Consider the following 27,864-nt stretch of genomic DNA (forward strand, 5'->3'; position numbering starts at 1 on the left):
TACTTACAAAAAAAACCTTTTTTATTGAAAGAAAAACTTCAATTAATGACACAACAGTGTAATATTAATCTAAACGTTGATGCTTTTAAAAGCTGCGGAGCTGATTGTTAAAACCTGGAAGTTTTCATCCGTTCCATCTTTGCATATCCTAAGGGGGAGGAGACATGCACTTTTTAATGGAAACAAATGATTCTGTTCTTGGATATCTGCAAAAGGACAACACATTTACAGCAATGCTAAATGTATAGAACTCAGAATAACAGTGCATTCTCAAACTGCAGGGGTTTTGCAATAACTAGAAAGTATTTTAAACGTCTTATGAATCCATTTTCCAAAACAAGATCGAGGAACTGCTTTGGCACACATACAGTAGGAATGGAAAAGGTTACAGGAAAACGTATGATAAATGGTCCTTCTGAAGACATGCACTCACTTCAACAGAGTCACAGGCACTCATGTTTTATATAATGGCATTGCCATGGTTAATAAAAGGTTTGAGGTCTCAAAGGAATAATCTGCACTACTCCTTAATGTTCAGTGTGATTACATTTTTCATACGATATAGTGCTTGGAACAAAATGATCCCGCTTAAAATAATGCGATTCAGACCATACACTTTGTTTATTGGGCGGTGTGTGTCATTAAATTAAATTAGGTCTGGATGGGTCGGACTGTGTGTGTGTGAAGATATAAGAGGAAGTACAGTATGTGGCGTCTTCCTTTCAACCAGTGCGTAGGATGATGTGGACTCCAGAGTCAGTAAAAACAGGACCGCTCATGTCTCCAACTTTTAGAGCAAAGGAGGCATCTTCAAAAGGCTTCTGCATTTGACCTAAAACATAAATGGATACTTTATATTAAAAGTAATACAATTATCCAGATCCAAATAAAAATTCACACATAGAATATGTTGTACGTTATCATCTGTGACCGCTCTGTACATAAATTCAGAATCAAAAAAAGGATTTTTTTTCCCCCCAAGAAAGTAACACTTAGTGCATACATAAACATATTAAACAGTAATGTTTATATGCTTTTGCTTAAATAATATTTGTTTATTAACTTATAATCATCTCCTTGTTAAAGTTCAATAGGTTTAAGTCAACTGTGGACGTGTCACATTGGCACGGCCAGCTATTCCGTCCCTCCAGGATTTCGCGATCGCGCCAATTCACGCGAATTCAACCAATCACCGCGAATTTGGTGCGACTCGCAATTTTGACCGATCACCGCAACTTTTCCGCAAATTCGACCAATAACCTGAAGTTTCCCGCAACTTCAACCAATCACAGCAGTTCCACGTGAACACAGAGCCAATGACCAAGCGGGAGTGAGAACGGGTTGATCATTTCCTTGTTTGTGATATGAAGACGAGACGTATGTGACTCGAACATCTCACATTTACCAACAAAATGTACAGTGAAAGACCGTGCACAACATTTGAGACCGTCCTGCCAACCTGTATACATTTTAACATCAATGTACACTGTAACGATTTTTCACTCTAAAGTCGCTGCCGTTTCAATCCTGTCGGCTATCTGCAGCGGACACACACACATGCACGCGCGCACACACACACACACACACACACACAGTGGATGCAGGAAAAAAAGGAGATGAGACTACATGATGACCTAAATTGAGGACAGCTGCGCTCATTATTGTAAGTGCAATGATAAGTTAAAGTCAGTACTTTATCAAACCGTATGAATGTGTGTCCCAGACCAGGATAGGAAATTAACTAACAATGTAAAGATCAACAAGCCACTGTGACAGTGACAGATATGTTCAAATTTGATTCATTCAATAAATTATTATTTTTTGTCTTAAATCCATTCATCCGTTCATATTATACCAACATTTGCAACATCCTGAGCCTTTTTGGTAAGGTTACGAGGGAAACTCAGCCCAGAGTAGTTTTATTCTCCCCAAAACAAGTTTCCTTTTTATTTTTTAACGAACTATACAACAACAACAAAATCACAACTTTTTTGCAACTTTCACTGTCTCCCGCAACTTCATTGCAACAAACATACAAAAGACATCGCAACTTTTATCGCAATGTTTTACAAAAGCTCCCGCGAAATCAGGCATTTTGGGCCGCAACAATCTCAAAAAAAGGCCACGAAATCCTGGAGGGACTGGCTATTGAGTTGATTGTTTGCCCCCACGGCAACGATGACAGAAATGACAATGAAATGTATTGGCTTAGAACTGGATAAGAAGTCAATTTATGACAGCTTCTGGCAGACAACCACAACCCTGATGCATGTTTTTGACAATAACTGATATCAGTCCAAAATTTTATTGTTGGTCAACTGTAATTATTAACATCCATCATTACATCTTTTGCATCTATTTCCCTTATGCAACAATGTTTATCTGTATCATCCTAGTATATAAACTAGAACATATTTAGCAACCTATGACATATGCATAACTCTTGCGGATTTGTGTATCCATGAATAGGTAACTGTGTATTGTGTGTGTGTGTGTGTGTGTGTGTGTGTGTGTGTGTACCTTTGCCAAATAATCCCAGGTCTCCACCGTTCTTAGCTGAGCTGCAGTCGCTGAACTGAGAAGCCAGGGACTCAAACATCTCCTCTCCAGATTTGATCTCTTCTATGTACTCTGCGCAGAACATAGAAATAAAGAACAAACGAAACATGTTAGTCAGACTTGATCGAAGCACCCCCCCTCCCCCCTCCACCGATGCCTTACTTACTCTGAATGAGATCCAGGGCCTCGTCTTTAGTTCGTGTTATATTTTGTTCCCGCCAAGAAGATGGACGACGTGACTGATTATGCTTCACCAGGAGGTGAGAGCAGCGTACCTGAGTGAAAAAAAAAAAAGTGTCAAATCACCACAGAATTAATACGACTATGACTACTACTTTGAAAATATTAAAACCTCCCTGGTCTCCCGTACACTCACTCTACAGTTAAACTCTGAAAAGACCTATATTCTTATTATTGGCTCTAAACATACCTGTAGTTAAAATATCTTGTAATAACATTTGACCTCATTTTTTATTTTAACTTGGCATGTTTGGATGATACATAGGCACCAAAGCTTGTTTGTCAGAGCCTAAATGTTGACCATGAAGGAAAAGCACACGCCAATAAGACGACAACAATATAATAATAATTATATGTAGGCTATTTGGACAATACATTTATAAATTATTTCATTATTTTATAATTATTTTTTATTATTATTGTATTTTAGGATATTGTGCAAATATATATGTGTACACTGCAGCACTTCTGAACAAAAAAATACAGATTAACAAACAAAATCCAGCCTTTTTACTACACACATGGGACTGCAACTGCTGTATGAAATGAGCGGGGTGTTGCAGTGCTTCAGCTTCAGTCTAGAAGGGCTGCTATACTTTCTGCAGACCACCAATTGTCACCACTTCTCCGAAGCTTTACAGTTTCCCGCCCCCAAAGTCTCAAAAGGCCTTGTTCATCTATCGCTTATTTTAATCATTACATCACTAAACTAGTTCAGTCTTGGTTTTATGTCATGTTGTAAACTAAACACTTTGTAACTCTTATTTTGAAAAGTGCTCTATAAAAAAAGTTGATTGTTGTTATATAACAATAAATACATCTAAAATATTACACATAATAACCTTATCCGGCTCTCCACGGCCATCTCCCACCGGACGTTCCCACTGGCTGGCATTGGTGATGTGGTTAAAGTAGTACACTTTACCTGGAGGGCAAAAAGAGAGAGAGTTGTGAAAGCTGCTCATTGATTTTTTCAAAATGGAAGCAGGTGAACAAACTGAAAACAACACTGACACATTATGTTTAGGGATGCACCAATCCAATACCCCAGATCAGTATCATTGGCAATGCTAACCTTGAGTGACCAATCCACATTACACACTGTTTCTTTGTCAATATTGTCCCATCATCATCATCATCATCATATAAAATCCAGGGTTTCTGCAACCAGTTGCATTCATTTTGTCACAGCGTGTTGCCCAACTCAATATTAGTGACCCAGCAGGGCTGGGCAATATATCGATATTAGGACTGAACGATTAATCGTATTTGCAATAATATCGCGATGTGTTAAAACGCGATTTGGTCACATGACTCGCGAGAGCAAATCAGTCTGCACTCCGCAGAGAAAGCATCAACTTGGCACGCTAACGCTACACTGTACCTTGAGCAGATTTCTGTCATTCAAACAACTCTGAGTTGTAGTTTAAAACATTTACAGCCATTTTAATAAAATGAAGGGTTTTATTCGGGCTTGAGTCCATACATGCAGTTAATGGATACAGGCAGGGTTCAAAATTAGCACCATTAACCCGCAGAACGGAAGGCTCGGTTGGCAACGATTAGTTCTGATTAGCGGTTAGCTCCGGTTAGCGCCGTTATAAAGATATGGAGTGGAGGAGCTGCCACTGAGAGAGGTAACAAGCATAGATATAGAATGGACCAACAGATCCCGTTGCTCTGGACGGAGACCAGTGAAGGATATTAGAAGCACTTTTCCGGTGATGGCTGAGCGTTACTGCGCAGCCTCCAACTGAGAGAGACGACGTAAACGTGACGTGAGCAACTTGTCTGAAAGTTGTAAGTCTTCTGGTAGCTGTGCCGAAAGAAATCTCAATCATTCCCAATCTTACAGAGACGGAGAGCGTAGGTATATGTAAGGAGATAACATAGGCACAGACTAATTATTGATAACTAAAATGCTAATTAACATTAGTAATTACACTTAAACAGCTAATGTGAGACGAAACTGCCTGCCAGCTTCTCCTGTACTGTACGGTAATTCCTCTACTATGCGACAGTAAGTCGCGTGGTTATGACACAATCGTTAGCCTATTTTTACAAAAACATCTGCTACGGAGCCATAATGTGAGGTACTTCTTCTTTTTTGGTCTTGTTATTATTTCTTTTAATCTTTAACACTCCAGAAATATACTTCAGCATATCATATATAGCTAAAATTAGCATATTGAATGCATGTTGCACAATACATGCACACAGTGGCAGTTCTATCTATTGTTTTATTTCCGCTGTCATCATAGGTAACATGAAATCCAAAATGTTCCCACACACCAGACTATATACGACGCTGGCGCATCCTCCAACTCCGGGCAGCCTTCCTCATCTCTCCCACTTGACATTTCTGCATGGGACATGACCTGCAGCACTCCACACTCCACTTGAGAAGCGGGCGGCTCGGCGCCTCTCAAAATCTGACGAAAATCTTTAAAACTGACCTTTGTCGATCAAAAAAACAGATTCAGCAACTGTATGGCCTAACACTTTTCGGTGAACTATTTTCGTAAAATACGAGATCGTATTCAGAATGAGACGCCATTAGAGTCTGTTTTGAAATTCGGGAGCAGCAAGAACCACGTGACACGTTCGTCCAATCAGCTGCCATGTGTTGCGTTCATGTTGCTCATCCCCCTCGTCGTTTCCAGTAAGTATTTTAACATAGGTGTTGAAAGTGGGCACTACGGCAGTAAGTGGTTAGTGCACATTAACAGTGTACTGACGAACCGTGCGACGCACACACGCTCCGAACCGCTACAAGCGAACCGAGCGGTTCGGATGTTTTTTTCATGAACCGTACCACCCCTAGTGTTTATATACTGTCTGTTTATATAAGGGTGTTTATTGTTGAAATATTTGTTTTATTACTATTATTATTATTATTACTACAACTAATTCTATTTTTCTATTTCTTATACTTTATGTATATTTTTTCTCCTATGTCTACTTAATGTGTATTTGTGTTATTCTGATGTGTGTACATTTTATCTCTTATCTTATAAAGACAACAATGATAAGTGCAGTTTAAAAAAAAGGTATTGAAAAACATATTTGGACATAAACCACATTGTGCTGCACTGGTGTAAGTACATTTACTCTAGAACTGTGCTCAAGTACAAATTTGAGGTACTTGTATTGAATATTTCCATTTGATTCAACTTCATACAATTTAGAGGGAAATTTGTCTGACAGCTTTAGAGCATTTTCAGATTACAATTTTTCATACCCTTCTTGTCCAGTGAAAACTATGTTTGTCCAGATGATGTGTTGATGTTGAATGTTTCTGATAAACTGAAAGATTAAGTGTTCCTTCAACCCTACTTCTTAAACTAAATAAACAGCATATAAGAAGTTAAAATTAACACAACTTTAAAAATCTACAGCAGTAAGATGCAACATATACATGAATGCAGCAGTAATATCATTCCAAAAATATCATATATAATAGTAAAACACTGACAGGGAACATTTTACAGCACAATGAGTACTTCTATTTTTCAAACTTTAAGTTCATTTTGCTGGTAATACTTCCACCACTGTTGTGCTGCAGCCTTTCAGCTAAAGGTCCCAGCTAAAAGGGAGAAAAGTAAACTATAAAAGATGTATGTTTTAATGGAATAAGACTCTACTAAGCTTTTTGGCTTCCCAACATAAATATGTAAACCCTGCTGAGGTCATAGATGTATAGGCTGAGGCTCCTATGGTCTGCACGTGAGGCACTGGAGCAGAATGACGTCATGCAGGGGCCCTGCAGTAGCCAGCTTGAATGGATCAGCTCTGGCGCGATCGTGAAACAACACCACATTTAACCAAACACACCTATAAGACCAAGTTACCCATCACTGGTTTCAGCATATCTCTATTATAGTTTAAGTCCCATACGCCTCGTTTAAACAGTAAACCACGACGCTGAGGCAGCTAGCTCGTAAGCTAGCTAGCTAAGTTTACTAACATATTGCCATTTAGCTAGCTAGCTAGCATGTTTAGCTTCTCGTGACTTCGGTTTCATTAACGTTACCTGAATTGCGGCTCATTCTTTTCTCCCATCCACCCGGTAACTTTTCGTCGTCTGCCATTATTTTTTCTGCAGCAGCGTTTTCAAATTTAATTTCAGTAGCTGCCGTGTGAGTGGTCGGACTGCAGTTAGGCAAAGTACGACAGTTAGCAACGTGTTTACGATACGAGTTGTTTTCAGATTGAGGTCCGCCTTTGACGGGTTTCTCTGTCCTGTCATAGGTTAATGAGGGCTGTCAATCTTCGTTGTGCCCATTTGATTGGTTGAGAAGCTAACACACAAACTGAATCAGCTTTACGGTAAAAACAGGACGGAGAGCGGTCCAGAGAATATCATCGAAGTGGGAATATTTTTTATACTGCTGTGAATTTCCAGGTAGGAATGTCACAGATAACACACCGTTATTATATATGTAACACAATGCTCGACATTTTCTAAACAGAATGTGGGTTTACGTGTGTGCTTTGTAACACTGCGCACATTGGTCTGTAAAATATGTAACATTAGCTAGCGATGTTGTGAGCTCTAGCTAGCTAGCTAGCTGATGTTAGCTAATGTCAAACAAAAACAACCTGCTTTAAAGGCTCTGTTTTTTCATGTGGCGTACTGTGAATGAACCACATTAGCTATCGCCTCTAACTAGATACATAATGTATTTTTGGCATAAGATATATGGGGAATGGCTTTAAATCGACTCAACACTCCCACATGTTATGCTAACATTTCCTTTGGCTGACAGGAACTGAAGATGATCGAGGTGGTTTGCAACGATCGCCTGGGCAAGAAAGTCCGGGTCAAGTGCAAGTATCCTTCTCTGAAACTGGAGATAATCCTGAATAATAATAATAATAATAATAATGATGCGTCCTTCCACATGTGCAATGCTTGGGCCCACGCCATAGGCTGTAACGTACGGCTAACGTAACCTAAGGTTAGATTGTTCACTTCTTGGTATCTGGAGCATTTGTCAGAGCATCAAGACTTTAATTTCAAGCATGAAGTGAAAGTGTAGGTTTAAATCCGCAAGTGCTGGTTAACTGTTTTTCAGATAAGTTTTTAGATTTTTAATTTATTTTGTTTACAATGAATCGATTTCCTAGAGCCCGAGATGACATATTCATAAAAATTGTTTTATCTGACCAATATTTGAACCCAGTTTACTATGATGAGACAGACACAGAAAAGCAGCAGATCCTAATATTTGAAAAGGTTGAACCAGAGAATGTTCCAGCTTCTCAAATGTGCTGTATAAATGCATGTCACTATCCACAGTGCCATGGCAACTAACCTTCCTCTTCCACTTTGGGTTTTAAGGGCTGCTTGCATCCTTAATATTGCGCTACTGCAATCTTCTGAAGTAAGTTAACTCCTACAGTGTCCAGTATGTCAGATTTTCATCATCAGTACTGTTCTCATTAGGAAGCTGACGTAGCATCTTCTGCCTCGTCCACTGTCCCTACACTCCAGTATGTTCTTTAGGTTGCTGTGTTCAATTCTCAGCTTGCTTATTGTTAACTTGCTCTTTCCGTTTAGTTCCCCTACTTCTTAACATACCTACTCCTTTTTGGAGTGAGTGTAAATGTCTCAGTTTTATTGCGCTGTTTCAACACTGTTGCCACTTTTCAGTTACTTTTCTCCACTCTATGCTTTTCCTTTTGACTTCAACTCACCAACTAATAATGAGTGCATTCTTTGCGTCTTTCATTTCAAAATAAGAGCACACTTAATTCAAGACAACTTCCTCCAAGATCAACAAATAAATCCTCCATTTGCGTCCAAAACAAAGTTAGACAGACCAAAATCATGTTGACCTGGTTAGTTAAACTAGAGGTTCTGAATCTTGTTTCAGCCAAGGACCCCTTACAATATAGAGAATATACTGGGGACCGCCTCATGTATGTCCCCTGTAATACTTTGAGATAGCCTAGTTTTAACACTTTTGTAGTATAGTTATGTGAAAGACAACACTTTTGGGCGCCTGGTTAGCTCACCTGGTAGAGCGGGTGCCCATATATAAAGGTTTACTCCTTGACGCAGCGGCCGTGGGTTCGACTCCGACCTGCGGCCCTTTGCTGCATGTTATTCCCTCTCTCTCTCTCTCTCTCTCCCCTTTCATGTCTTCAGCTGTCCTATAGAAATAAAGGGCAAAAAAAATCTTAAAAAAAAAAACAACATTTTTATTATTTATGTGTTTTTACTGACAGGTCTGCTATGTCAGTGTGGTCAGATCCTTGAGTTCCAACCAGACATTTTTTTGTGATAGTTACTGACAGCCTGGCTTGCTGGTGAGGGGTGGTGGTCTTGTCAAACCAATTTAAGGGAATAAAACAACTCCTGGGCCCAGTTTTTCAAAAAATCTGATCTGGATCAAATTGATGCATATTTGTTTTGCTCTTCAGGATCACCTGATCCACCTTACTTTTCTCGCAGTTTTTCTCAGATCACTGTGATCCAAATTTCAGGATTACCAAATCCTGTTTACCAGAGCCTTAAATGGAACCAACAGTGTAGCCTACTGGCTTAGCAAAGAACAACAGGTAGGCAAAATACTGGTGGCCACAAATAGCCATTGTTTGTTTTAATTTTAAGAAACAGAAACACTGTAATCAACAGAAACATTTTACATTCCTTATTTTGTTATAATGTTAAATAGCAAAACAAAAACAATACTATCCAATAGTCTATAACTCATTAGATGTGACATGCTTCATATATGCTTCAAATATGAAGAAATGTATATATCAGTCAACCTTTATTTTATATTGTATTTATCCTAAGTCCCACTGGATTACTTTTGAAAAACTGGGCCCTGGATACCTGAGATGTCAATGCCGGACTTCTAAATTTAGGGTTTTTATGAGACGCCTTTTTTAAGGTTGGCGGCTTAGTTTAGGTTGTGATTAATTTGAGTGTTAATCTGAATATTTTCCAACATTGAGCATTTATTATAGATTTAACAAATAATATTTGTTAAACTAAGAATAAAGAAACTTTTACATCATGATCATTTTAATAAATGTAATGAATCTGAAAATGTTTCACCATGGATCCCACTTTGAGAATCACTGAGTTAAACCACATTTCAAAGTGCTCTAAATGTCTTCTATGCCACCATGTTGCTCCTTCCTTAACTGAAATGTTTCAGCTCCGAGGACACTATTGGAGATCTAAAGAAGCTCATTGCTGCCCAGACAGGAACTCGATTTGACAAGATTGTACTAAAGAAATGGTAAGTTGCTTGTCTGGAGTACTGCCCTGCTTTTACTATAACAAATATTTCTATTTCTTCTATTGGCAGCTAAATGTCCCTCCTCTGTTCCCACAGGTATACCATATTCAAGGACCACGTGTCTCTCGGTGACTGTATCCTTTAAACAATTGAACTTTATTTTTTTTAGCTGCTCTGCCACTAGCTCGGTACTGATACTGTAGCACCGTTTTTTGTATTTTCACAAAAGTCTACATTTTTTTTCAAACTTTTAAAGTAAGCATCGGACTTTTAACTACCAGAGGTCAATTCATTATGTCTGACACATTCTTCAGGGTTCACTGTTTTACAAAATCCATTGCGATGTTCTGATGTGGTATTGTTGATGTTTGCAGTGACAAATGATCTTTATATACCAACGATAACTAAAGCAGTTTTTTTGAACAGAAGGAGGTATTTTTCTGATGTTTAACATATTATTGGTCGTAAACTTGTAATACGCAGAATAGACAGTGGTGCAGAACCCTTTTATACTGATCTGTTGTACTTAACCACGACCTCTGCAGATGAAATCCATGATGGGATGAACCTGGAGCTGTACTACCAGTAGACCACAGGAGGACCACCACTCAATTGCACACAGACGACCCTTTTGCCACACACACACACACACACACACACACACACACACACACACACAGAGAGACAGACAGACAGAGATGGAATCTGTTGCAGGAAACCACCATGATCAGACAACCCAACTGATGGAGAGAAGGCGCAGTATCTACAGAGCAAAAAACACAGACATGACATTGATCTCTGTTTTAGCTTATGATTTTTGCCCTTCAAATTGTGTGAAAGACATGTTGTTTTAACGTTTTTGTTTTGATATTTTGGAATTAAAGCAGATATTTACCTACTTACATGGCTGAGTGCTGGTCATTGTTGTCCTGTAATATTAACTGTAACCTGTTGTGTACCACTTCTCCACATAAAGCACATAAGTTTAAAATGTTCATAATTTTACTGTATGCAAAGGGAATTGCACTACTGTTAATTTAAGTCTTTGCTTTCTAGCTTTGAAGAAGATTGCCAGTGTGCAAAAAAATATAGTTTTAACTGTCTTAAAACATGGAAATGACATCTGAGTATCAGTATACACTTTGTTGGCAAAAGTATCAAATGATTGTGGCCTTTTAGTCTTAGTAGTAATGGAAAGTAAATACATGTATTTACTCAATTACTGTACTTAAGTACAAACAATGTACATTAACAAAGTACATTTTGCTACTTTTTTTTTTTTTTTTTTTTTACTTCTACTTCACTACATTTCAGAGAGGAAAATAATGTATTTGTTACCCAACTGTCTGACAGCTGGACATACACGTTACTTTACAGGTTGAGATTTTGTCATTCAAAAGATCTGATCAGTTTATAAAACATACATTGTTTAAAAGTACCCAGCGCTATATAAAGCTGTAGCTAGTAAAAGCCCACTGACTAAAATCCTGCATACATGTTAATGCACCAATAATAATACAATGTATTAAACAATAAAGCACTGTTAAAGGTTACTTTTATTTAAGTACAATTTTAAATGCAGAACCTCTACCTACAATAGTTTTTTTTTTTCACACTGGTATTAATACTTTTACTTAAGGCTCTGAATATTCTTCCCCCACTAATTGGTCTGTTTTTTTCATGGTTTGGACCAGACCTCTTTGTTGCAGTTAAGTTAAATCTTAGTGCTAACAGCACAAAATGATATTTCATACAATAGTGTGATTCCAACTTTGTGGCAACAGTTTGGGGAAGACACTTTAAACATCACAATGTCCCAGTCTTTATTGCTAAGCATTACAATTCCACTGTGCACAAAGCCAGGCCTATAAAAAAATGTTCTTTTGGTTTGGTGTGGCAGAACTTGACTGTCCTGCTCAGAGCCCTGAGCAGAGGTTGTTATAGCAGCAGATTAATGCCTATACTGTAGTTTTGAAATTAGATGTTCAACAATCACATGTACAGTAGGTGTAAAGTTTGAGTGCTAGCTTTGGTCCAAGTAAGTTGTACATACATGAAGCAGACATTCATCAGATCAGCTGAACAAAAGTTTTATTAACATCACTAGAAAGTCATTGGATCAAAAGTAACAGTATCTCTCTCACACAGCCACACTCGTGTATATGGGTTAATGCAATCGATGGAAATCAGGCATCACATAGACCTCCACACATGAAGTATGGGGCTACACATCTCCTCTGGAGCCACGTCAGCAGTATTCAGAGTAGTCCTCCTCCACATAGTTTGCAGGAAATAACCCCACCTGGAAACACAGGAGCAGTGCAGGTAAGACGAGACGCCTCAAACTCTAAATGTTTTTGTTTTGTTTTGTTTTGTTTCTGCAAATTCCTCACCCGGCCGTACACCTCTCCTTTCCACCAACCACTGTGACCTTTCTTGGAGAGAATCTTGATGGTGTCTCCTTCCCGCAGCGACAGCTCCGAGCGGTCCCTGGCTGAGAAGTCGTACCTGGCCCTCACTACGCCGAAACTATTCACGCTGCCTCCTGTCAGACAGGGCCAACGTTGCAACATGGATGAGCTTTAAAGAATAGTTGGACATTTTGGGAAATTACCATTCGCTTTCTCACATAGAGTTTGATGATAACGTTGATAACACTTTTATATCTTCATTGTGGTGTCAATCTTCTCAATTGACTCTCGGCAAGAAAACGAATAAGTGTATTTCCCAAATTGTCAAACTATTCCTTTAACACAATATTAATAATGAGGTGTGTGAAGTGACAGAGATGTACTGTACCTGGTGTGGGGTTTGGCATGTTGTTAGGCGAGTTGCTCTGTTGTTCTGGCTGTTTGTAAGGCGTACACAGCGTGGTGTCCACATCCTTGAAGTATTCCTTCAAAGAGTTCTGCTGGTAAAACTGAATCATCTCCTAACGCAGGAAGAAGAACAGTAAAAGAAGGAGAAGAAGAGTTTGAGGAACATATGAGACGGATGTTGGATGTTGTTTGACAGAAGGAAATCAGGTTACTCGCAATGTAAATGGAAGTTTCAGTGTATTTCTTTCTGGTCAGTGTCATATTTTAGCCAGATGAGGTTTGTTAGACTTACGACTAAACCCTTGAAGGCTTTCTTCTCGTTGATGCGGTACAGGCCTTCAGTGGACGTGATCTTAATGTGTCGGATGTCCATGTTGAACCTGGAAGAGCAGCGCAAGTCCTCTGTGATTATTAACATTTAAGGGAAAGTTCAGTGTGTCTAATAGCCGAATGGTGTCGCAGCTCCTCTCAAAAGATGGAAAACTGACTTTTTCCACTTCTGCAAAGATGAATGGCGTTCATATGAGAATTCTTTTATAGATCATGTTTGTTTGAGAAGATGTATTTTTCTACTTTTGAGAAGAAGTGATACCTGAGCTCAGCTATCTATCTAAGATTAGCTGAGATCATGACCTGAGTGTGAGGTTAAAACTTAAGACATCTGGGTAACATACAGGGCTGAAACCAACAATATTTTTCATTATCAATTATAACTGCAGATTATTTTCTAAGATTAATCCTTTGGTCCCTAAAATGTCAGACAATTGTGGAAAATGCTCCCAGAGCCCAAGGCAATGTCTTCAAATTGCTTCTTTTGTCTAACCAACAGTCGGAAATCGAAAGATATTTAATTCACTTTCATTTAAGACAAAGACATGCAGCAACTCTTTAAAGTTAAGAAGCTGGAAACAGAGAATTCAATTTAAGAGAATAGTTACATACAACCATTGTTTCGACAGCATTTCAACATGTATACAGTAGGACCTGCTTCACACCCTGAAATATAGTCATTGAAATGCTGTTAGAACAATATTATATGTAACCAAGATGTCTAAAACATTGTTTTAACCAAATTTATCCCAGGTTTAACCGAGACATCTAGCCATCTTTAGACCAAATCAAAAAGTTTATTGGGAGGCCATCTTCAATCTGTAAACAGAAAAGTAAGCATTCCTCTTGACTAAACTCTGTTTACTGATAAATCTGCGAAGGCTTACTTGATGCTGATAGCAAACTCTCCTCCATCTTTCTGCCGCACGAGGAAAGTTCCATCAGACCGGGACAATAACAGGTTTTTGGCAGCGGTTCGGTCCATATTCCCTGCGAACCTTCAAGCACAGTGAGAATCCGAACCTTATTATTTGCTTAAAGCAAGGACTATAAAATGTTAAACAAACAACAACAACAACGTGTCAGGCCAACATGTCTGTTTCAATAAAAAATTACAAAGTTTTGCAGTAACACAGTAATAAGTGGTTTATAACACACTATAATGTAGTTGTACGCAGCTATAAGTATATTTCAAGTGCTTATTAATGTACAGTATTTGTCAGCAGTTATAACTTCTCCTATAAAGACATTCAATATTGTTACAACTGCATCTTACTGTATTGTTATTTATCTGTTTATACACCAGCCTCTATTATGGGTGCCCACAGGAAGAGTTACTGTTGTTGACAAATACATTAAAACCACGTGTATCTGCTTACAACAATGTTATAGTGTGTAATAATGTATTAAGTGGGTATGTACTGATTATAAATGCTAAATAGAGGTGTGAAAACTAGTGCCACCAAAGTGTTTTTTATTATTTTACGTGACTGACGCTTCTTTCAGATTACTCTGATGACGTATGTTTTTTTTTGTTTGTAGAAAAATGATGTGAGTGAAAATTGGTGCAATCAGTGGGTTCCTTTGTGTTTTTCTTTCATTCCACAGTGGCATACTTGATGTTACCACCAGGTGGCACCAATGTATATAATTTTCAAATCCTATCCAGGATGACTTAAAGGACAATACCTGTTTTTTTTAAAGACCATTTTTGAGTCCCCTAGAGTTAGTACATCATTGTTATTATCAAGGTATCATGGGATCGGTGACGAATAACTAAAGGTTATTTTGTTAATGGAAAACAATGATGTGAGGTTCTAGATCGCATCAGTGTCACAATCAATCAATCAATCAATCAAATTTTATTTAAAGTGTAAAATCACCATTGAACATGGTCTCATGTTCACAATGATACAATTTGCCCCAAAAGCGGCTTTAAAATCATCAATACTTTTCAGTATCTGGTTCTGTTTTTGTGGCTATTAGTGATATTTTCTGTCTCAGCTCTGTGGTGTTAATTGTCCCTGTTGCAGTGCACTGCAATACAGGAAGAAATGAAGCTATGAGATAACAGGCATTTGATGAGAAAGTTATTTAACCTAGTTCCCTTTGACACTCACCAGTTGAAGCCCGACAGGTCAGGGGTCTGCTTCTGGCAAAGCGTGAGATCACACAGTGGTTAGATGTAAAACAAAGGTGGTCATGTCTTCCTAATACTGCTAATGTTGGTTTCAGTACATGAAATGGTAGTCAACATATACAAGCAGACATACTGTATACCACTAGACCTATCTGAACATATATGTCATTTGTTTCTTTTCTTGTGCTCAGGTATTTGAAAAACTTTGCTTTCTTTTAAAGGTTTTTATGGCATTTTCAGTTTTCGTGGAGGGTGTTTGGTGTTTCTCTTGTTGGCTGTTGGATTATACTCACAGAGACGTAGGGCTGAACCTTTTGGCAGGGGAACCATCCCATTTGACCAAGAGTCAGGTTCCTTCCCTGAGTGACATACACAACAACAAATCACATGGCCGGACCGGGTGGATCAAGCAGTCATTGCAACATATAAATGATCATTAGATCGACATGAATAAGTAACTTATAAACAAACTACTACTACAACAAATGACTCATATGCAGTTGATATTGAACTGAGGCAATTCACACCCAATTTGCATGCAGGAATTACTGAGGAAGTCTTGCAAAGCTTGAAACAGTATGACAGATTAACCCACAATCCAGTGTTTTGCATGGTTTACCACAAGGACGTCAGATTACTTATAATATTATTATTACTTCTCAAGTAAGTAAGTACGTTCTCATATTATGCTTTTTGGCTTTTTTCCTTTCCTTTATTGTGTAATATATCTTTGTCGTGCACGTTATAGGTTTACAAAGTGAAAAAGCCCAAAGTCCACCCCAAAGGGTCTTACCATCTCTAACAAAAAACACTGTTCACAAACTGCTCCAAACAGCTCTATTGTAGTCCAGCCTTTACTTCCGTGACAAATGCTCGCCTAGCTGCTAGCATGGCACGCCCTCATACACTTCTTAATGGCTAGTAGTCCTTACCTAGCTACTGCGCATGTGCGACTCCCAACAAAGATGGTACAGAAGTGAGATGTCTCACTCTGTAGCTAAAACAGAGAGCTCAACACACAGGGTGAAAAGAGGAGCTGCAGCAATGTGTACTACAACAAATCTATGGTGTTTTTTTTTTTTTTAAATTAAACCATGTAAACCTATTCTGAAATAACCTCTAAATACAATTATGAACCTGAAAATGAGCATAATATGAGCACTTTAATAAACGTGTCCTTACTACCCCTCGATTTGTGTTAATTTAAAATGAACTTGCAGAGAAACTTTTTTTTTTTTTTTTAAAGATTATTTTTTTGGGCTTTTCCACCTTTAATTTTTGACAGGACAGCTAGGTGAGAAAGAGGGGGAAGACATGCAGGAAATTGTCACAGGTAGGATTCAAACCCTGGACATCTGCGTCGAGGCATAAACCTCTCAGTATATGTGCGCCTGCTCCACCACTGAGCCAACCCGGCCACACAACTTGCAGAGAAACTTGATTGAGATTTCTAATCATCACAGCGAGAAATAGAGAAATACAATGTTGCTTATTGTTGTGAATTGCACTTCTGGAATCCAATGATGATGAAATCTCAAACATTGACTATGAAAGTTTCCCACAAACACTTGAATGCACCATCAAGTAAACAAAATTGTAGCCGCTTTATCATGCAACAATAAAATAAGTAAAAATGCACAAATCAACCTACAAACTATGGTATGCTTTAGAAAAATGATCAGTAACAAGGTAAATGGTATCTGATAGGTCTTTTTTCAAGGCAGACTTGTCATAGTAGGTAAAGCACAGGTGTTACTACCAACATGAACAATGGCTGAATTCCATTCAAATGTACCAGTAAAGCCATGGCAGTGTAACAGTCAGTCAGTAAGCCAGCATGAACAATACCAGACCCTGAAACCAAAGCAGCTAAATGGAATTCAGCCATTAGTTTTGAGTTATTTTCCAAATCAAAACCTCTTTAAATGAATCACACACTCTAGGTGTGCTGCCCGGGCACGAGGGAGGGAGAGAAACGAGATACAGAGAGGAAAATGACAAAAGAGACTGAAAAAGACGCAAACAGCTCACACCTACACATTAACCACAGGAAGCAAGGCTTGAAAACATAAAAAAATAATGTGTGACACCCCCCCCCCAACCTTCAGAATAGTAGAGTGTAATATGCTTATATTTGGTTTTTAACGCTACCTCCCACCATGGCAGGTCAGGACCGGCCCGGGTCAGCTCAATGATGTGACCTTTGGAGAGGTGAAGTGGTTGGCCGAAGCCCACAGGGGGCGGCGGCAAGCCATAATACTCTTGACACACCTCCATCTTAGGAAATCCTGAGATCAAGAGCGAGGAGGAGAAAGAGGAGACGTTGATGAGGAAGGAGATCTGACAGGCAAAGCAAGAACTTTGACTCCAGTTATCCTTAAACATTTAGGAGGTTGCTTTGGAGAATAAAAAATGACCACAACACTGAAAGGTTGTAATGTTTTGTCTAAAAATGTGCTGTAACATGTTATTTCTTACCAACGCTGGAATGTCCGGAGGACCTCTGTGTTTTCTGGAGGGGAAAAAAGACAATAAAACTGGTGAAAGCATACTTCAAGATTGATCTATTTGCACACAAAAAAAGGACATTAAAATTGACGTGTAAAATATTGTGCAGGGCGACAAAAAATGTCCAACAAGGGCTTATTCATCACCTCGACCTGAATAATATAAGACATATCATCAATGTCAAAGATAAATGTAGTCCTACCTTTTTCGTTGTACCAGCATGATCTGTATTTCCAAAAGGACAATCCGTGTAAGAAGTGATAATTATACTATTCAGAAGTATTTACGCACGCACGCACGCACGCACACACACACACACACACACACGCACACACACACACACACACACACACACACACACACACACACTTCACACTTTTCACACACACATATACAGACCTGAGTTTCGTCCGCAGGCAGGGACTCTGCCTAAACACTCTTTATGTGCAGCCATTTTACAGCGAGTGCAGCGATAGCCCTGGAAAAATATCCCCCTGCAGACGACAGATAGAGAGATTCAGCCTCAAGGACAAATCTTTAAAAAACAAAACTGGAGCTACAGTAAGAGATGAAATGGAGAGAAACAACTAGTGAGATAAAGTACCTTAACAGCATCGAGCAGGCCTTGCAGGAAGTGGTTTCCTCGAAGCAGTGCATCTGGAAGTCGTGGTTGTTTGCTGTGGCGTTATCTGGACACATATTCGACCTGCAAACATGAAGTAAAATGGATTTGACAATGCTGGGGTAACAAGAATTCACAGAGGTGGATTTGGAGAGAGTAAAAAAGTTGCCCCCTGCCCAGAAAACTTCTATTTGGTATTCCGGAGACTGAAGAAACCAACAGCAGCAGCAACAACACAGTGCAGTTTGCAAATACCATAATCAACAAATCATGTTCATTTCCTAGAGGGTTGAGCAATCAGCAAAACTGCAACATGAAACCATGACAAGTGGCTGCAGCTAAACTTTATCTTCTAATATGTTTAAGATTGTTTAATTTAATTATGGATCATTTAAAAAAATAAAATATTTGATGAAAAAAAAAGAAGTTGATTAACTTAAACCTGCAAATAACTGACTAATCTTTGGCCACTTAGAGGCAGTGAAAACAAGATTTGAACAAAGAAGTCACAGGACAAATATAAGTCTAGCATTTATTCCAACTCCTAAGGTAAATATATTGCTGGTAAATGCTCCATTTTAAGAATTCCATCATCAGATGCTGTACCATCATTATGAGGCTTTATAAAAGGCAATAATTGATCAGCAAAATTACCAGATTACTAATAACAATTTTGTAGCTGCATGAGATTACTACATCAATCCCTTTACTATTATCTTTGGCAAGAATTCAGTGTGTGTATGTCCATGTGTATATGTGCATGTGTGATAACTCACAGAGCCATCTCAAACTGTTCCAGCCATTTCTTCTTCAGTTCTCGGGTTTTGAAGAATAAATCGTATCCACACCTCCCATAGCAGTCCAGCAGAAGGAACAAATGGGACCACTGTTCACAAACACACACTGTTAGCTTCATGGATGCCTAATAGATGCACTGTCTGGTATAACTGTTGATACATTATAGTAGAAATACCTTCTTATTGTCCTTTTCTCCTGAGGTTTCGTCTCGTATCTGGTAGTGCTGTAGTTCAATGGTATCCTTAAGCTCAAACGTCTCTCCGCTCTTCTTCTTACAGATAAACATGGCCTTATCGAAGAGGAATGCATACCTGACGAACAGCCAAACGCACACAGATACAACAGGTCAGATACGTAGCATTAGCACGTGAAAAACACACTGAGACACATACAACACACACCTGTCCTGTTTGGACTTTTTCTCCGGGCTGCAGATCTTTAGCTCTCCGTCGATCTTGGGGCGACCGTAGAGAGCTAGAGACTGAGTCTAAAGGGCAGAGGAGAGTGAGGATGAGCAATAAGGGGGAAAAAAAGACCAAAAAGAAATGAAAAGTGAATCTTGTGACCTCACCATGTTTTCTATGGACAACTGGAAGGTGGTGATCTGTTTGATGATCTCGTTGTCTCGCTTCACCTCGTTCACACACTGCGCCAAGTCCTGCACACACACACACACACACACACACACACACACACACATGAATGAATGAATGAATGTTTAAATATCCTAAATTTAAGTTGATGACAGGCACAAACACACATAAAGTATACATAGAATAAAATATAATACACTTTATTGTCCCTGAGGGGAAATTTGTATTGGGCATAGTGCTACAATCTGTTGTTTTATACCACAAACATGTAACAGAAAAAACATTATAAAGTCAACATAAAATCAACGTAAAAACAACATAAGATCCACAAGCCTTTTAGGATATGAAGGAAGGACACACAGGACTGTAGAGACAATACAACATACACACTTACTCTCATGGCATCAAGAGCTGTGCGGAGGTTGTCTTTCTCTGTGTTGTCAGTGGTGTGCTTCACCAGCTCCTGCAGGAACAAACACACAAATTAAAGACAAACTGGAAAAATGAACATGCATGAGCGTAATGCAGCTACACTCCAGCGGTGGAGAGAATATTCACATCCTTTAGTTAAGTACGTGTACTTGTGTTACTTGAGTAAAAGTTTGGAAGTATAATCAGGAAAATGTACTTAAAAGTAATTACTAAATGCATCAATTATTATATAATATATCATGAGATTATTATTACTCATGAAGCAGGATTTTACTGTTGTAGTTGGTTGAGGTAGAGCTCATGTTTGGCTATTTTATATAAGACTGCAACTACTGATCATTTTTATTTATGGAATAATTTGCAGATGTTTGTCTCTCAATTAATCAATTGATTGTTTGGTTTGTAAAACTTCTGAACATAGTGAGAAAAGCCTGCCTCAATTACCCAGAGCCCAAAGCGACGCAAAGTGACATATCACATTGCTTGTTTTGTACAACAGTGACCAAACTTCTAAGCTATTCCAAATAAACTAAAATTACTAAACTAAAAATTCACATAATTAAAAGGAAAAGCAGCAAATCCTTGAACTGTTTTTGCACGAAATATGACTTAAACGAAAATATGAAATAGTTGCGAAATAATTTTATTAAATTAAAATTAACTTATTGCTGTAAGCTGTACTTGTATAACAAACAAAACATTTTATTTATTTTATAAGCTGTTGGTACAGCAAAAATCTTATTTTTTAAAGTAACTAGTAACTAAACTGTCATGACATGAAGACAAGGATTTAAGTAAAGTACAAGTACCTCAAATGTGTACTTAAGTACAGTACTTACAGAGTAAGTGCCTTTGACTGTTGAAACAGGACGATATGTTAATTTAGAAGAGGAAAAACGGATCTGTCCCATGTGTTGTTTGAATGATATAGAAAATGAGTTCCATTTTGTTTTCTATTGTCCTTTTTATTGTGAACAGCGTGATTTTTTGTTTCGTAGGATAAAGGCAGAGATTGATTTGGTAAATATGGGTGATGATCAAAGACTGAGATGGCTGTTCACATATGAAACATATAAATTAGCCAATTACCTAGATAAAGCTTGGGAGAAGAGGAAAAAAGCTCTTTATCGAGATGAATTGTAGATGAGAATTTGTTGTTTGTGTGTGGTGTGTATGTGTGTATGTGTATATGTATATATATGTATGTATGTGTATATGTATATACATGTATGTATGTGTATGTGTGTGTATATGTATATATTTGTATTCATGTATTCCTCTGAATGATTTGTATATGCGACAGGAAGATGTTTGTTAAATAAGTAATTTTGTGGTGTCTTGTAATCCCATGTGGGATGGGCCAAAATGTTTGGCATGACAGAAATAAAACATAACTAAAACTACAGAGTAAATTTGCTTAGTTACGTTCCATCACTACCGCACGCACACGCACGCACGCACAAGCACACACACACACACACACACACACACACACACACACACACTTTTAAGACATCACGGTGAGTCCTATCAGATATGATCACCTGTACAAACATACCTGTAACAGCAGGTGATATTTGAGGACCCTCTGCATAGGGACCATGAGTAAATCTCTGAGAGAAAAACGACGACTATTTGCTCTGTTCGAACACTCCTGAGAGAGAGAGAGAGAGAGAGAGAGAGAGAGAGAGAGAGAGAGAGAGAGAGAGAGAGAGGGAGAAAAAAAGGAAGTAAATATCTGCAGTAAACCATAGATGGTGGTAAAAAGGATGTTGAGTGTCAGCCTTCCCGCCAGTTTTCCCTCGTGGCCATGTGATACTGAAACAAAAAATCCCTTTAAGGCCCAGAAAGCATTTCCCATGTAAACCCTCCTTATGTAAGCTAAATCTGACTGGACACCTCAAACGGCACACAAGGTCAGTTATTCAGTTATGTTTAAACCTGATTGAGACGTAGAAATTATGTACAGCGACTCCACCTTCAATTCAGACTGAATCGGCACACATTTTTACCTTAAACTATCCAAAACTACTTCATGCCTTTATCAAGCTCTGTGACAAATTACTGTTCAGTGCAAAATCCCACATCCCCTGTGCTTCGGTGTTTTAGAGTGTGTCTTCCTTACCTCCAGTTTCATTCTGATGTCCTCTCTCGTATTTGAAAGCTTGTCCAAATGTTTTGTCGCCGTTTCCACCTGACTACAGTAGCGACCGTACAGTAAGAGCCTGAGGGGGGGTAGTGTATGTTAAAACATATTGTTATAACATAAATGTTTTGTAGTGTAACTGTATAACAGAAAAAGGTGTATGTGTGTGTGTTGTGTACCTTTCCTTGTAGTTCAGAAACACCTGGTACAGGTTCTTGGCCCCATAATTTAGGATAGAACTCCGGACCTCCTCCAACATATTGCGATGGGTGACGGCCAATTCCTACAAATACACATACGCAAAAAAACATGTAAAAAAGGCCAATACATTAAGGTAAATAGGAACTTTACACATACCAGATGTGTGGATAATCTCCTCCATTACCTCTATGTTGATAAAGATACTCTCCATGTCTGGAACCTTGAGAAACTTTTGAAGAGGCTTCATAAAGTGCTGCACAGAAAAAGAAGGCATGGTTGTCATTCTCTTTAAATGTGCGTATAAATGTCTGTTTGCTTGTGTGTCTATGTGTGAGTGACTTTTTCCCGTGTGTGATTTATATGTGTGTCAATGCATGGATCGTCTTTCATCAGATTGTTAACGTGTGCTCACCTGTAATATCGATTCCAGTGTATCGGAGTATTTCTCTTCCGTCTGTCTGATCTCCTGCAGGCAGCACTCACGTTTGTCTACTCCGGCCTTCTGCTGCTGCAGAAACACACAAAAACATGTAAAAATGAAGAATGAAGAGACCGTACCGTAGGATTAAAAAAATATATATATATAAAAAATGATGTAGCTGGGTGACATTTACACATAATGTATTTCCTGGTTGGGGTGTCTTTCTGATGTTAACTTTTAAAGTAGCTCCTATCTGCAAGTAGAGACACATTGCAAAAATCTCTGCACAACTTTGGGTGGTTTGAACGAGTGGGTCATAACACCCACTAAATAAATCTGATGGATCGTGAGATGATTAAAAGGATAGGATAGCAGAAGAATATATTTCTGCTAAACAAAAAAATGTTCAGACTGTCTAATCTTTGCTTTTTTCTTGCAAATTACTGAATACGTTTACCTACTGAGGTCTATTTTTAACCTTTATTCATCCAGGTAAGTCGATTGAGAACAACTTCTCATTTGCAACGACAACCTGTCACATTCACACAGTTACACATTCATACCTGGAAGCTGCCCAGTACAACCACAGTCTGATCTGCTGGCCACTGAGCAGCTGCACTCAAGCGGTTGGGGTTAAGGGCCTTGCTCAAACCTCTAGGCCACCACTGCCCACAACTATCTAAATGCAACCAGTGACAGGAGGGTTACAAGCTGCTGTTGCTGAAAAAGACAGCCCAAACTTTCCTTTTTGTTTGAGGTTCACTCACAGTTTCAGGTTGTTCATCCGTCCTCATCAAGTCTTCATAGATCTCATCTCCTTCGTTCTCCTCGTCCTCCACACAGTCGTACAAGTCATCATCCTCGTCCACGGTGTCACTGAATCACATGATACATGCACACAATGTTATGATCACAGTATTGCTCTTGTCTTCATTAAAATCCCAACAGAGAACATTCCATTATCACTCCACAGAGAGGTCAGAGGTCACACTCGGCTACAGAACAGTATCTGTGTGGGTGGTGGAGATTAAATGTGTTGCTCAATGATACTGGATCATGATGGATAGAAAAAAAAAAAAAAAAAAAAAAAAACATTTTAATGATCCAATGTTTGGACCATCAAGGTCTATATTAATGTTTTTATGTACAAAACAGATGGGTTTGGGGATGATGGGTGCTTTTCTTAATTGTAAATGCAGCTGTCATTTTTGTAGCCTTTTTTTTAAGCAAAGTTTTACCTAAAGAAGACTTTATTGGTATAAATGTTGCATCATTACATTTTCTTTGGGAAGAGACAATCACTTGAAATAAAAACACTTCAGTCTCCTAATTGCTTATTGTGCTCTAATGGCAATCTAATAGCTGTATGGTACGGGAACGTCAGGGTAAATTTGAAGTATTCGTTTTGCTTAATAACTGCTTTCTTGCACATTGGAAGAAATTTTGCTTTGCATTTTTATTTTGTATTTATTTGTAGTTTTTGCAGTTGGCATGAACTATATGTATGCCATGTACTGCATGTACTGATGTGTGTTACTTAAGTTATGATCTAAAATTGGAAGTGGATCTCGCTGTATGTATTGGGAAGGATGAACCATTGGTGTAACTATGTACAGATATAAAGATATAAAACAACACAAAAAAGAAAATCACAACAAACAGGGAGCTTTGTAAAACTACCTTCCTTCATCCTCAAGATTTTATTTTAAACATTATAAGAAAAAGAGCTTACTCTATCTTGTCAGACAGGCCGCTGTAGATCTCATCATCAGGAGTGCATCCTTCCAAAGGAAAGGGCCTAGAGGTGGGGGAAGTGTGTGTTTGTAGGTGAGGGTAGTAGAGAAAGAAAAATGTAGGGAGAATAACAATAAAAGGAATATTGTCATCAAGTGATTAGCCAAGATGCCGTTATGGCTGTGGCACTTAACACTGTAATGTATGTAAAGGATTTCACTTTTTAAGGGATTTTGCCAAGAAAACTGTTATATCTTGAAAATCTTTATCAAATGCCTAGAAAATCAAGGTTTTAATCTACACTTTTCAACAGAGTATAGTCTAGTTTTAACAGAGAGCAAGAAGTCTTTTGTGGCAGCAGGGCTCTGCTGCAACCAGCTACTCCAACTTTGGAAAAAACAGAAAGTATAAGCTACCGTTTTTGCTCCATTAAAATCAATGTTATATATGTTATATATAATATTTTTCATTCCACTACATTTATTTTGAAAGCTTTACTTATTAGCTACATTGCAGACTCCGATTATTAATGCAAAACATAAATTAACTTATAAATCATGACATATTTTTAGGGATAAATCCACCAGGCGGGACATAAAGTAGGTCAAATTTGCACCACCTTTACCAGCTGCAACATTAAACTGATGAGTACACTTAAATGCATCAATAATCATGTTACAATAATATTATATATTTCATTCCGAAATGGGCCTTTCTGCATAACGAGTACTTTTACTTTTGGTCCTTTAAATTAATGCTTATACTTTGGTACTTCTTTCACCACTGCAATACAGTAAGCTACAGTAGTAATACTATAAAATCCTCCTCCTATCTTCATAGGAGAAGGTAACTGTTGACAAATACTGTACATAATAAACACTTAAAAGGGTCCTTATAGACCTTTTCAATGGAATCCCTCATTCATATACACTGCAACAGGAAAACAACTTGGGCACATTTAGAATGTTTTTGTTTACAACTGTGACATCTATATCTGTGTACAACTTCATTATAGTGTGATATAAACCATTTATTTAATGTTTGTACTGCTTGTAAATGCTAAAAATGGGGACGGAAAGTAAAGTGCTATGCAATTACATAACAGTAAGGAAGTTACTTACTGGAATCTTCCTTGTATAGCAATGGATGAATGAGAGAGGATGGACAAAGTGTCTATGACCTGCCACAAACAGAGACACAGTATATAGTTAGTATTCCCTGAACAAATAGACAGTTAGAGAAACAGAAAGCGCTGTTTCACACTTTAAACATTGACGCTGAATAATTCTCTGACCTGGTTTCACTCTTATTCTAACACTCTGACTGTTTAAGTGAGAACTGCAGTATCATGATGAGTGAGCCCAGATAACCAATTTTGTGATCAGAAACAATCTCTTAGAAGTCACACGGTAGCCCAAGTGAAACTGTTTTTTCTTATTAAATGACGTGTGTCAGTGAGTCTGGACTTGGTGTTATGTGTTTTAATGTTAGGCCTATATAACTTCTTATACACTAAATCACCTAGTTGAAACTTTCTCCAGAGTTATAGTGAGAAACACATGCAAATTCAATAGCGGCCTGCTAAAATATGTTTCTTTTCTTTCAGAAAGACAAATAAAAAGAAGGTGGGCCTGCCATGACATTTCTGGTAAAATAAACCTACTGTCCAAATAAAGAAAATTTGTCTCAGTCAGCACTGCTGAACATTTTTAGTCTGATTTCTGCTTTCATTCAAGACAAAGAGAAGTGAAACTCTGAAGGAGAAGTTTAGAGAAAAAAACGTGACTGATTTACAGTCACCTTGACATCTAATAACTAGACTATAAATGAATAGTTAGACTTTTTTTTAAGGAAATATGCATTTGCTTTCTGGTGGAGAGTTGGATGAGAAGTTCATACTGTATATGTATACTATATTTATTGTAATGGTTGACTAACTAGATGCAGTAAATTTGAAGTCAACCTATTGTTAAATTATTTTGTTGTGTATTTTGTTTTCAACTTTGCGTCTCCTTACTTTGTACATACAAATCAAACAAGTGCACATCTTGAATCTCCCATTGGTCAAACTAAACTGCTGTGGCTGCACTGCACCGAAAGTGAAAGACAGCTGTAAAAATACAGAATACATTCGTTCACTCAGCAGCAATTACAAAATCTCCAAACTACTTCCTGTTAGTGCTGTGTGGGTGTCTGCAAGCTGCAGTGAGGAGCCAGGAGTCTGTTCACACTTCTGACTTTTACCATAATGACTGGAGTATGAGAGCACAATGTGTTTCCCTCGTGCAGGAGACATAATTACGATAGATAGATAGATAGACAGATAGAGAGATAGATAGATAGATAGATAGATAGATAGATAGATAAATATTTGGTGGGGTGATACCTTTGCGAAGTCTCGTACATCAAACAGGTCAAAGGCCTCAAACAGTTCACTCTTTCTGAGATGAAACTTCTCCTGACAAACTGCCAGAAACATCCGGATATTCTTTAGGCACAGGAACTAAAAACAAACACAAATGTTTACTTTTACTGAAATGATTAGTTGATAAGTTGATTAACAGAACATTTATCAACCACAATTTTGGATAATCTATTACGCTCGAGGTTATGTGAAGCTGCACTTGATCTGCTGAACTGCTACTAAGCTATATACTAACATAAGCACAATGACAATGTCAATTATGTTTAGCAGGCATAATATTTGTTATGTTCACCCTTATGTCGTAGCATGTTAGCATTCCAACATTGCTAATCAGCATAAAACTTTGTTTGCAGAAAATGAATTCTGCAGGTATGGTCATAAACTAAAGTATAGGATAAATGACATGTTTGACCTGATGATGGTGCTGACAAAAAGTCAGAAGGACCACGAAAGTCAGTAGGATTCATAAACTGAAAATAATAAATGTCTGTACTAAATGTTGTGCCAATCTGTCCAGTAGATGTTGAGATATTTCACAGGAAAAGTGACACGGCGATCCATCAAAGAGTTGTAAAGATATTTCAGTCTGGACAAACATTGGTGGCCACCGATCAACTAACAGACCGGCTGACTGGCT

At 38.2% G+C, this 27,864-nt stretch overlaps 3 protein-coding genes and 1 long non-coding RNA gene across 10 annotated transcripts in view; 1 reads left to right on the forward strand and 3 right to left on the reverse strand.

Annotated features, from left to right (window-relative positions):
* pin1 (peptidylprolyl cis/trans isomerase, NIMA-interacting 1) lies at positions 1-7,010 on the reverse strand. Its single transcript, XM_031288796.2, has 5 exons — positions 6,833-7,010; positions 3,642-3,724; positions 2,726-2,834; positions 2,521-2,631; positions 1-832 (listed from the first exon to the last, which is right to left on the reverse strand). The coding sequence occupies exons 1-5, from the start codon at positions 6,888-6,890 to the stop codon at positions 723-725; spliced, it is 471 nt and encodes a 156-aa protein (XP_031144656.1). The 5' UTR covers positions 6,891-7,010; the 3' UTR covers positions 1-722.
* Positions 841-2,512, reverse strand: LOC116042570. The gene is made up of 3 exons (XR_004103260.2): positions 2,143-2,512; positions 1,959-1,961; positions 841-1,134 (listed from the first exon to the last, which is right to left on the reverse strand). It is a non-coding gene; the product is annotated as an uncharacterized LOC116042570 (long non-coding RNA).
* Positions 7,005-10,959, forward strand: ubl5 (ubiquitin like 5). 2 transcript variants are annotated; one of them, XM_031288800.2, is made up of 6 exons: positions 7,005-7,204; positions 7,569-7,633; positions 9,975-10,058; positions 10,155-10,192; positions 10,604-10,691; positions 10,725-10,959. In XM_031288800.2, exons 2-5 carry the CDS (start codon positions 7,578-7,580, stop codon positions 10,645-10,647), a joined length of 222 nt encoding a protein of 73 aa, XP_031144660.1. In that variant the 5' UTR covers positions 7,005-7,204; positions 7,569-7,577; the 3' UTR covers positions 10,648-10,691; positions 10,725-10,959. The 2 variants fall into 2 exon arrangements, with proteins under 2 accessions (XP_031144660.1, XP_031144657.1); XM_031288797.2 differs by having other exon boundaries at positions 10,604-10,959.
* LOC116042564 (proto-oncogene vav) overlaps positions 8,912-27,864 on the reverse strand; it is a 22,039-nt gene continuing 3,086 nt past the window's right edge. Inside the window, exons 4-30 of one of the 6 annotated variants that reach the window (XR_004103257.2) lie at positions 27,189-27,305; positions 25,924-25,982; positions 24,801-24,866; positions 23,836-23,944; positions 23,060-23,155; positions 22,832-22,900; positions 22,626-22,729; positions 22,426-22,525; positions 21,859-21,954; positions 20,263-20,331; positions 19,847-19,933; positions 19,677-19,762; positions 19,451-19,586; positions 19,254-19,363; positions 18,460-18,561; positions 18,255-18,349; positions 18,058-18,080; positions 17,826-17,859; positions 17,499-17,635; positions 15,641-15,706; positions 15,328-15,359; positions 14,095-14,205; positions 13,170-13,257; positions 12,858-12,990; positions 12,452-12,603; positions 12,203-12,360; positions 8,912-8,938 (exon numbers count right to left, since the gene is read on the reverse strand). Coding sequence is in view for 5 of the 6 variants with exons in the window: in XM_031288783.2 (XP_031144643.1) it covers positions 12,307-12,360; positions 12,452-12,603; positions 12,858-12,990; positions 13,170-13,257; positions 14,095-14,205; positions 15,328-15,359; positions 15,641-15,706; positions 17,499-17,635; positions 17,826-17,859; positions 18,058-18,080; positions 18,255-18,349; positions 18,460-18,561; positions 19,254-19,363; positions 19,451-19,586; positions 19,677-19,762; positions 19,847-19,933; positions 20,263-20,331; positions 21,859-21,954; positions 22,426-22,525; positions 22,626-22,729; positions 22,832-22,900; positions 23,060-23,155; positions 23,836-23,944; positions 24,801-24,866; positions 25,924-25,982; positions 27,189-27,305 (2,331 nt within the window). In the remaining variant the exon portion in view is untranslated. Of the gene's footprint in view, positions 8,939-12,132; positions 12,361-12,451; positions 12,604-12,857; positions 12,991-13,169; positions 13,258-14,094; positions 14,206-15,327; positions 15,360-15,640; positions 15,707-17,498; positions 17,636-17,825; positions 17,860-18,057; positions 18,081-18,254; positions 18,350-18,459; positions 18,562-19,253; positions 19,364-19,450; positions 19,587-19,676; positions 19,763-19,846; positions 19,934-20,262; positions 20,332-21,858; positions 21,955-22,425; positions 22,526-22,625; positions 22,730-22,831; positions 22,901-23,059; positions 23,156-23,835; positions 23,945-24,800; positions 24,867-25,923; positions 25,983-27,188; positions 27,306-27,864 lie in introns of those variants that run through there. The other 5 variants (XM_031288784.2, XM_031288787.2, XM_031288785.2 and 2 more) reach the window with 5 other exon arrangements.

This window comes from Sander lucioperca, chromosome 4 (assembly GCF_008315115.2).
Source record: "Sander lucioperca isolate FBNREF2018 chromosome 4, SLUC_FBN_1.2, whole genome shotgun sequence".
Taxonomy (NCBI): domain Eukaryota; kingdom Metazoa; phylum Chordata; class Actinopteri; order Perciformes; family Percidae; genus Sander; species Sander lucioperca.

What these genes read in the sequence shown, in the direction of transcription:
- pin1 (XM_031288796.2), bottom strand. Translation starts at nt 6,890, where the DNA reads ATGGCAGACGACGAAAAGTTACCGGGTGGATGGGAGAAAAGAATGAGC. An exon ending in GGCCCTGGATCTCATTCAGA is followed by an intron (nt 2,632 to 2,725) that starts GTAAGTAAGGCA and finishes TGTTCTGCGCAG; the next exon opens with AGTACATAGAAGAGATCAAA. An exon ending in CCTGGGATTATTTGGCAAAG is followed by an intron (nt 833 to 2,520) that starts GTACACACACAC and finishes TTTATGTTTTAG; the next exon opens with GTCAAATGCAGAAGCCTTTT.
- ubl5 (XM_031288797.2), top strand. Translation starts at nt 7,578, where the DNA reads ATGATCGAGGTGGTTTGCAACGATCGCCTGGGCAAGAAAGTCCGGGTC. An exon ending in AAGATTGTACTAAAGAAATG is followed by an intron (nt 10,059 to 10,154) that starts GTAAGTTGCTTG and finishes CTGTTCCCACAG; the next exon opens with GTATACCATATTCAAGGACC. An exon ending in CCACGTGTCTCTCGGTGACT is followed by an intron (nt 10,193 to 10,603) that starts GTATCCTTTAAA and finishes CGACCTCTGCAG; the next exon opens with ATGAAATCCATGATGGGATG.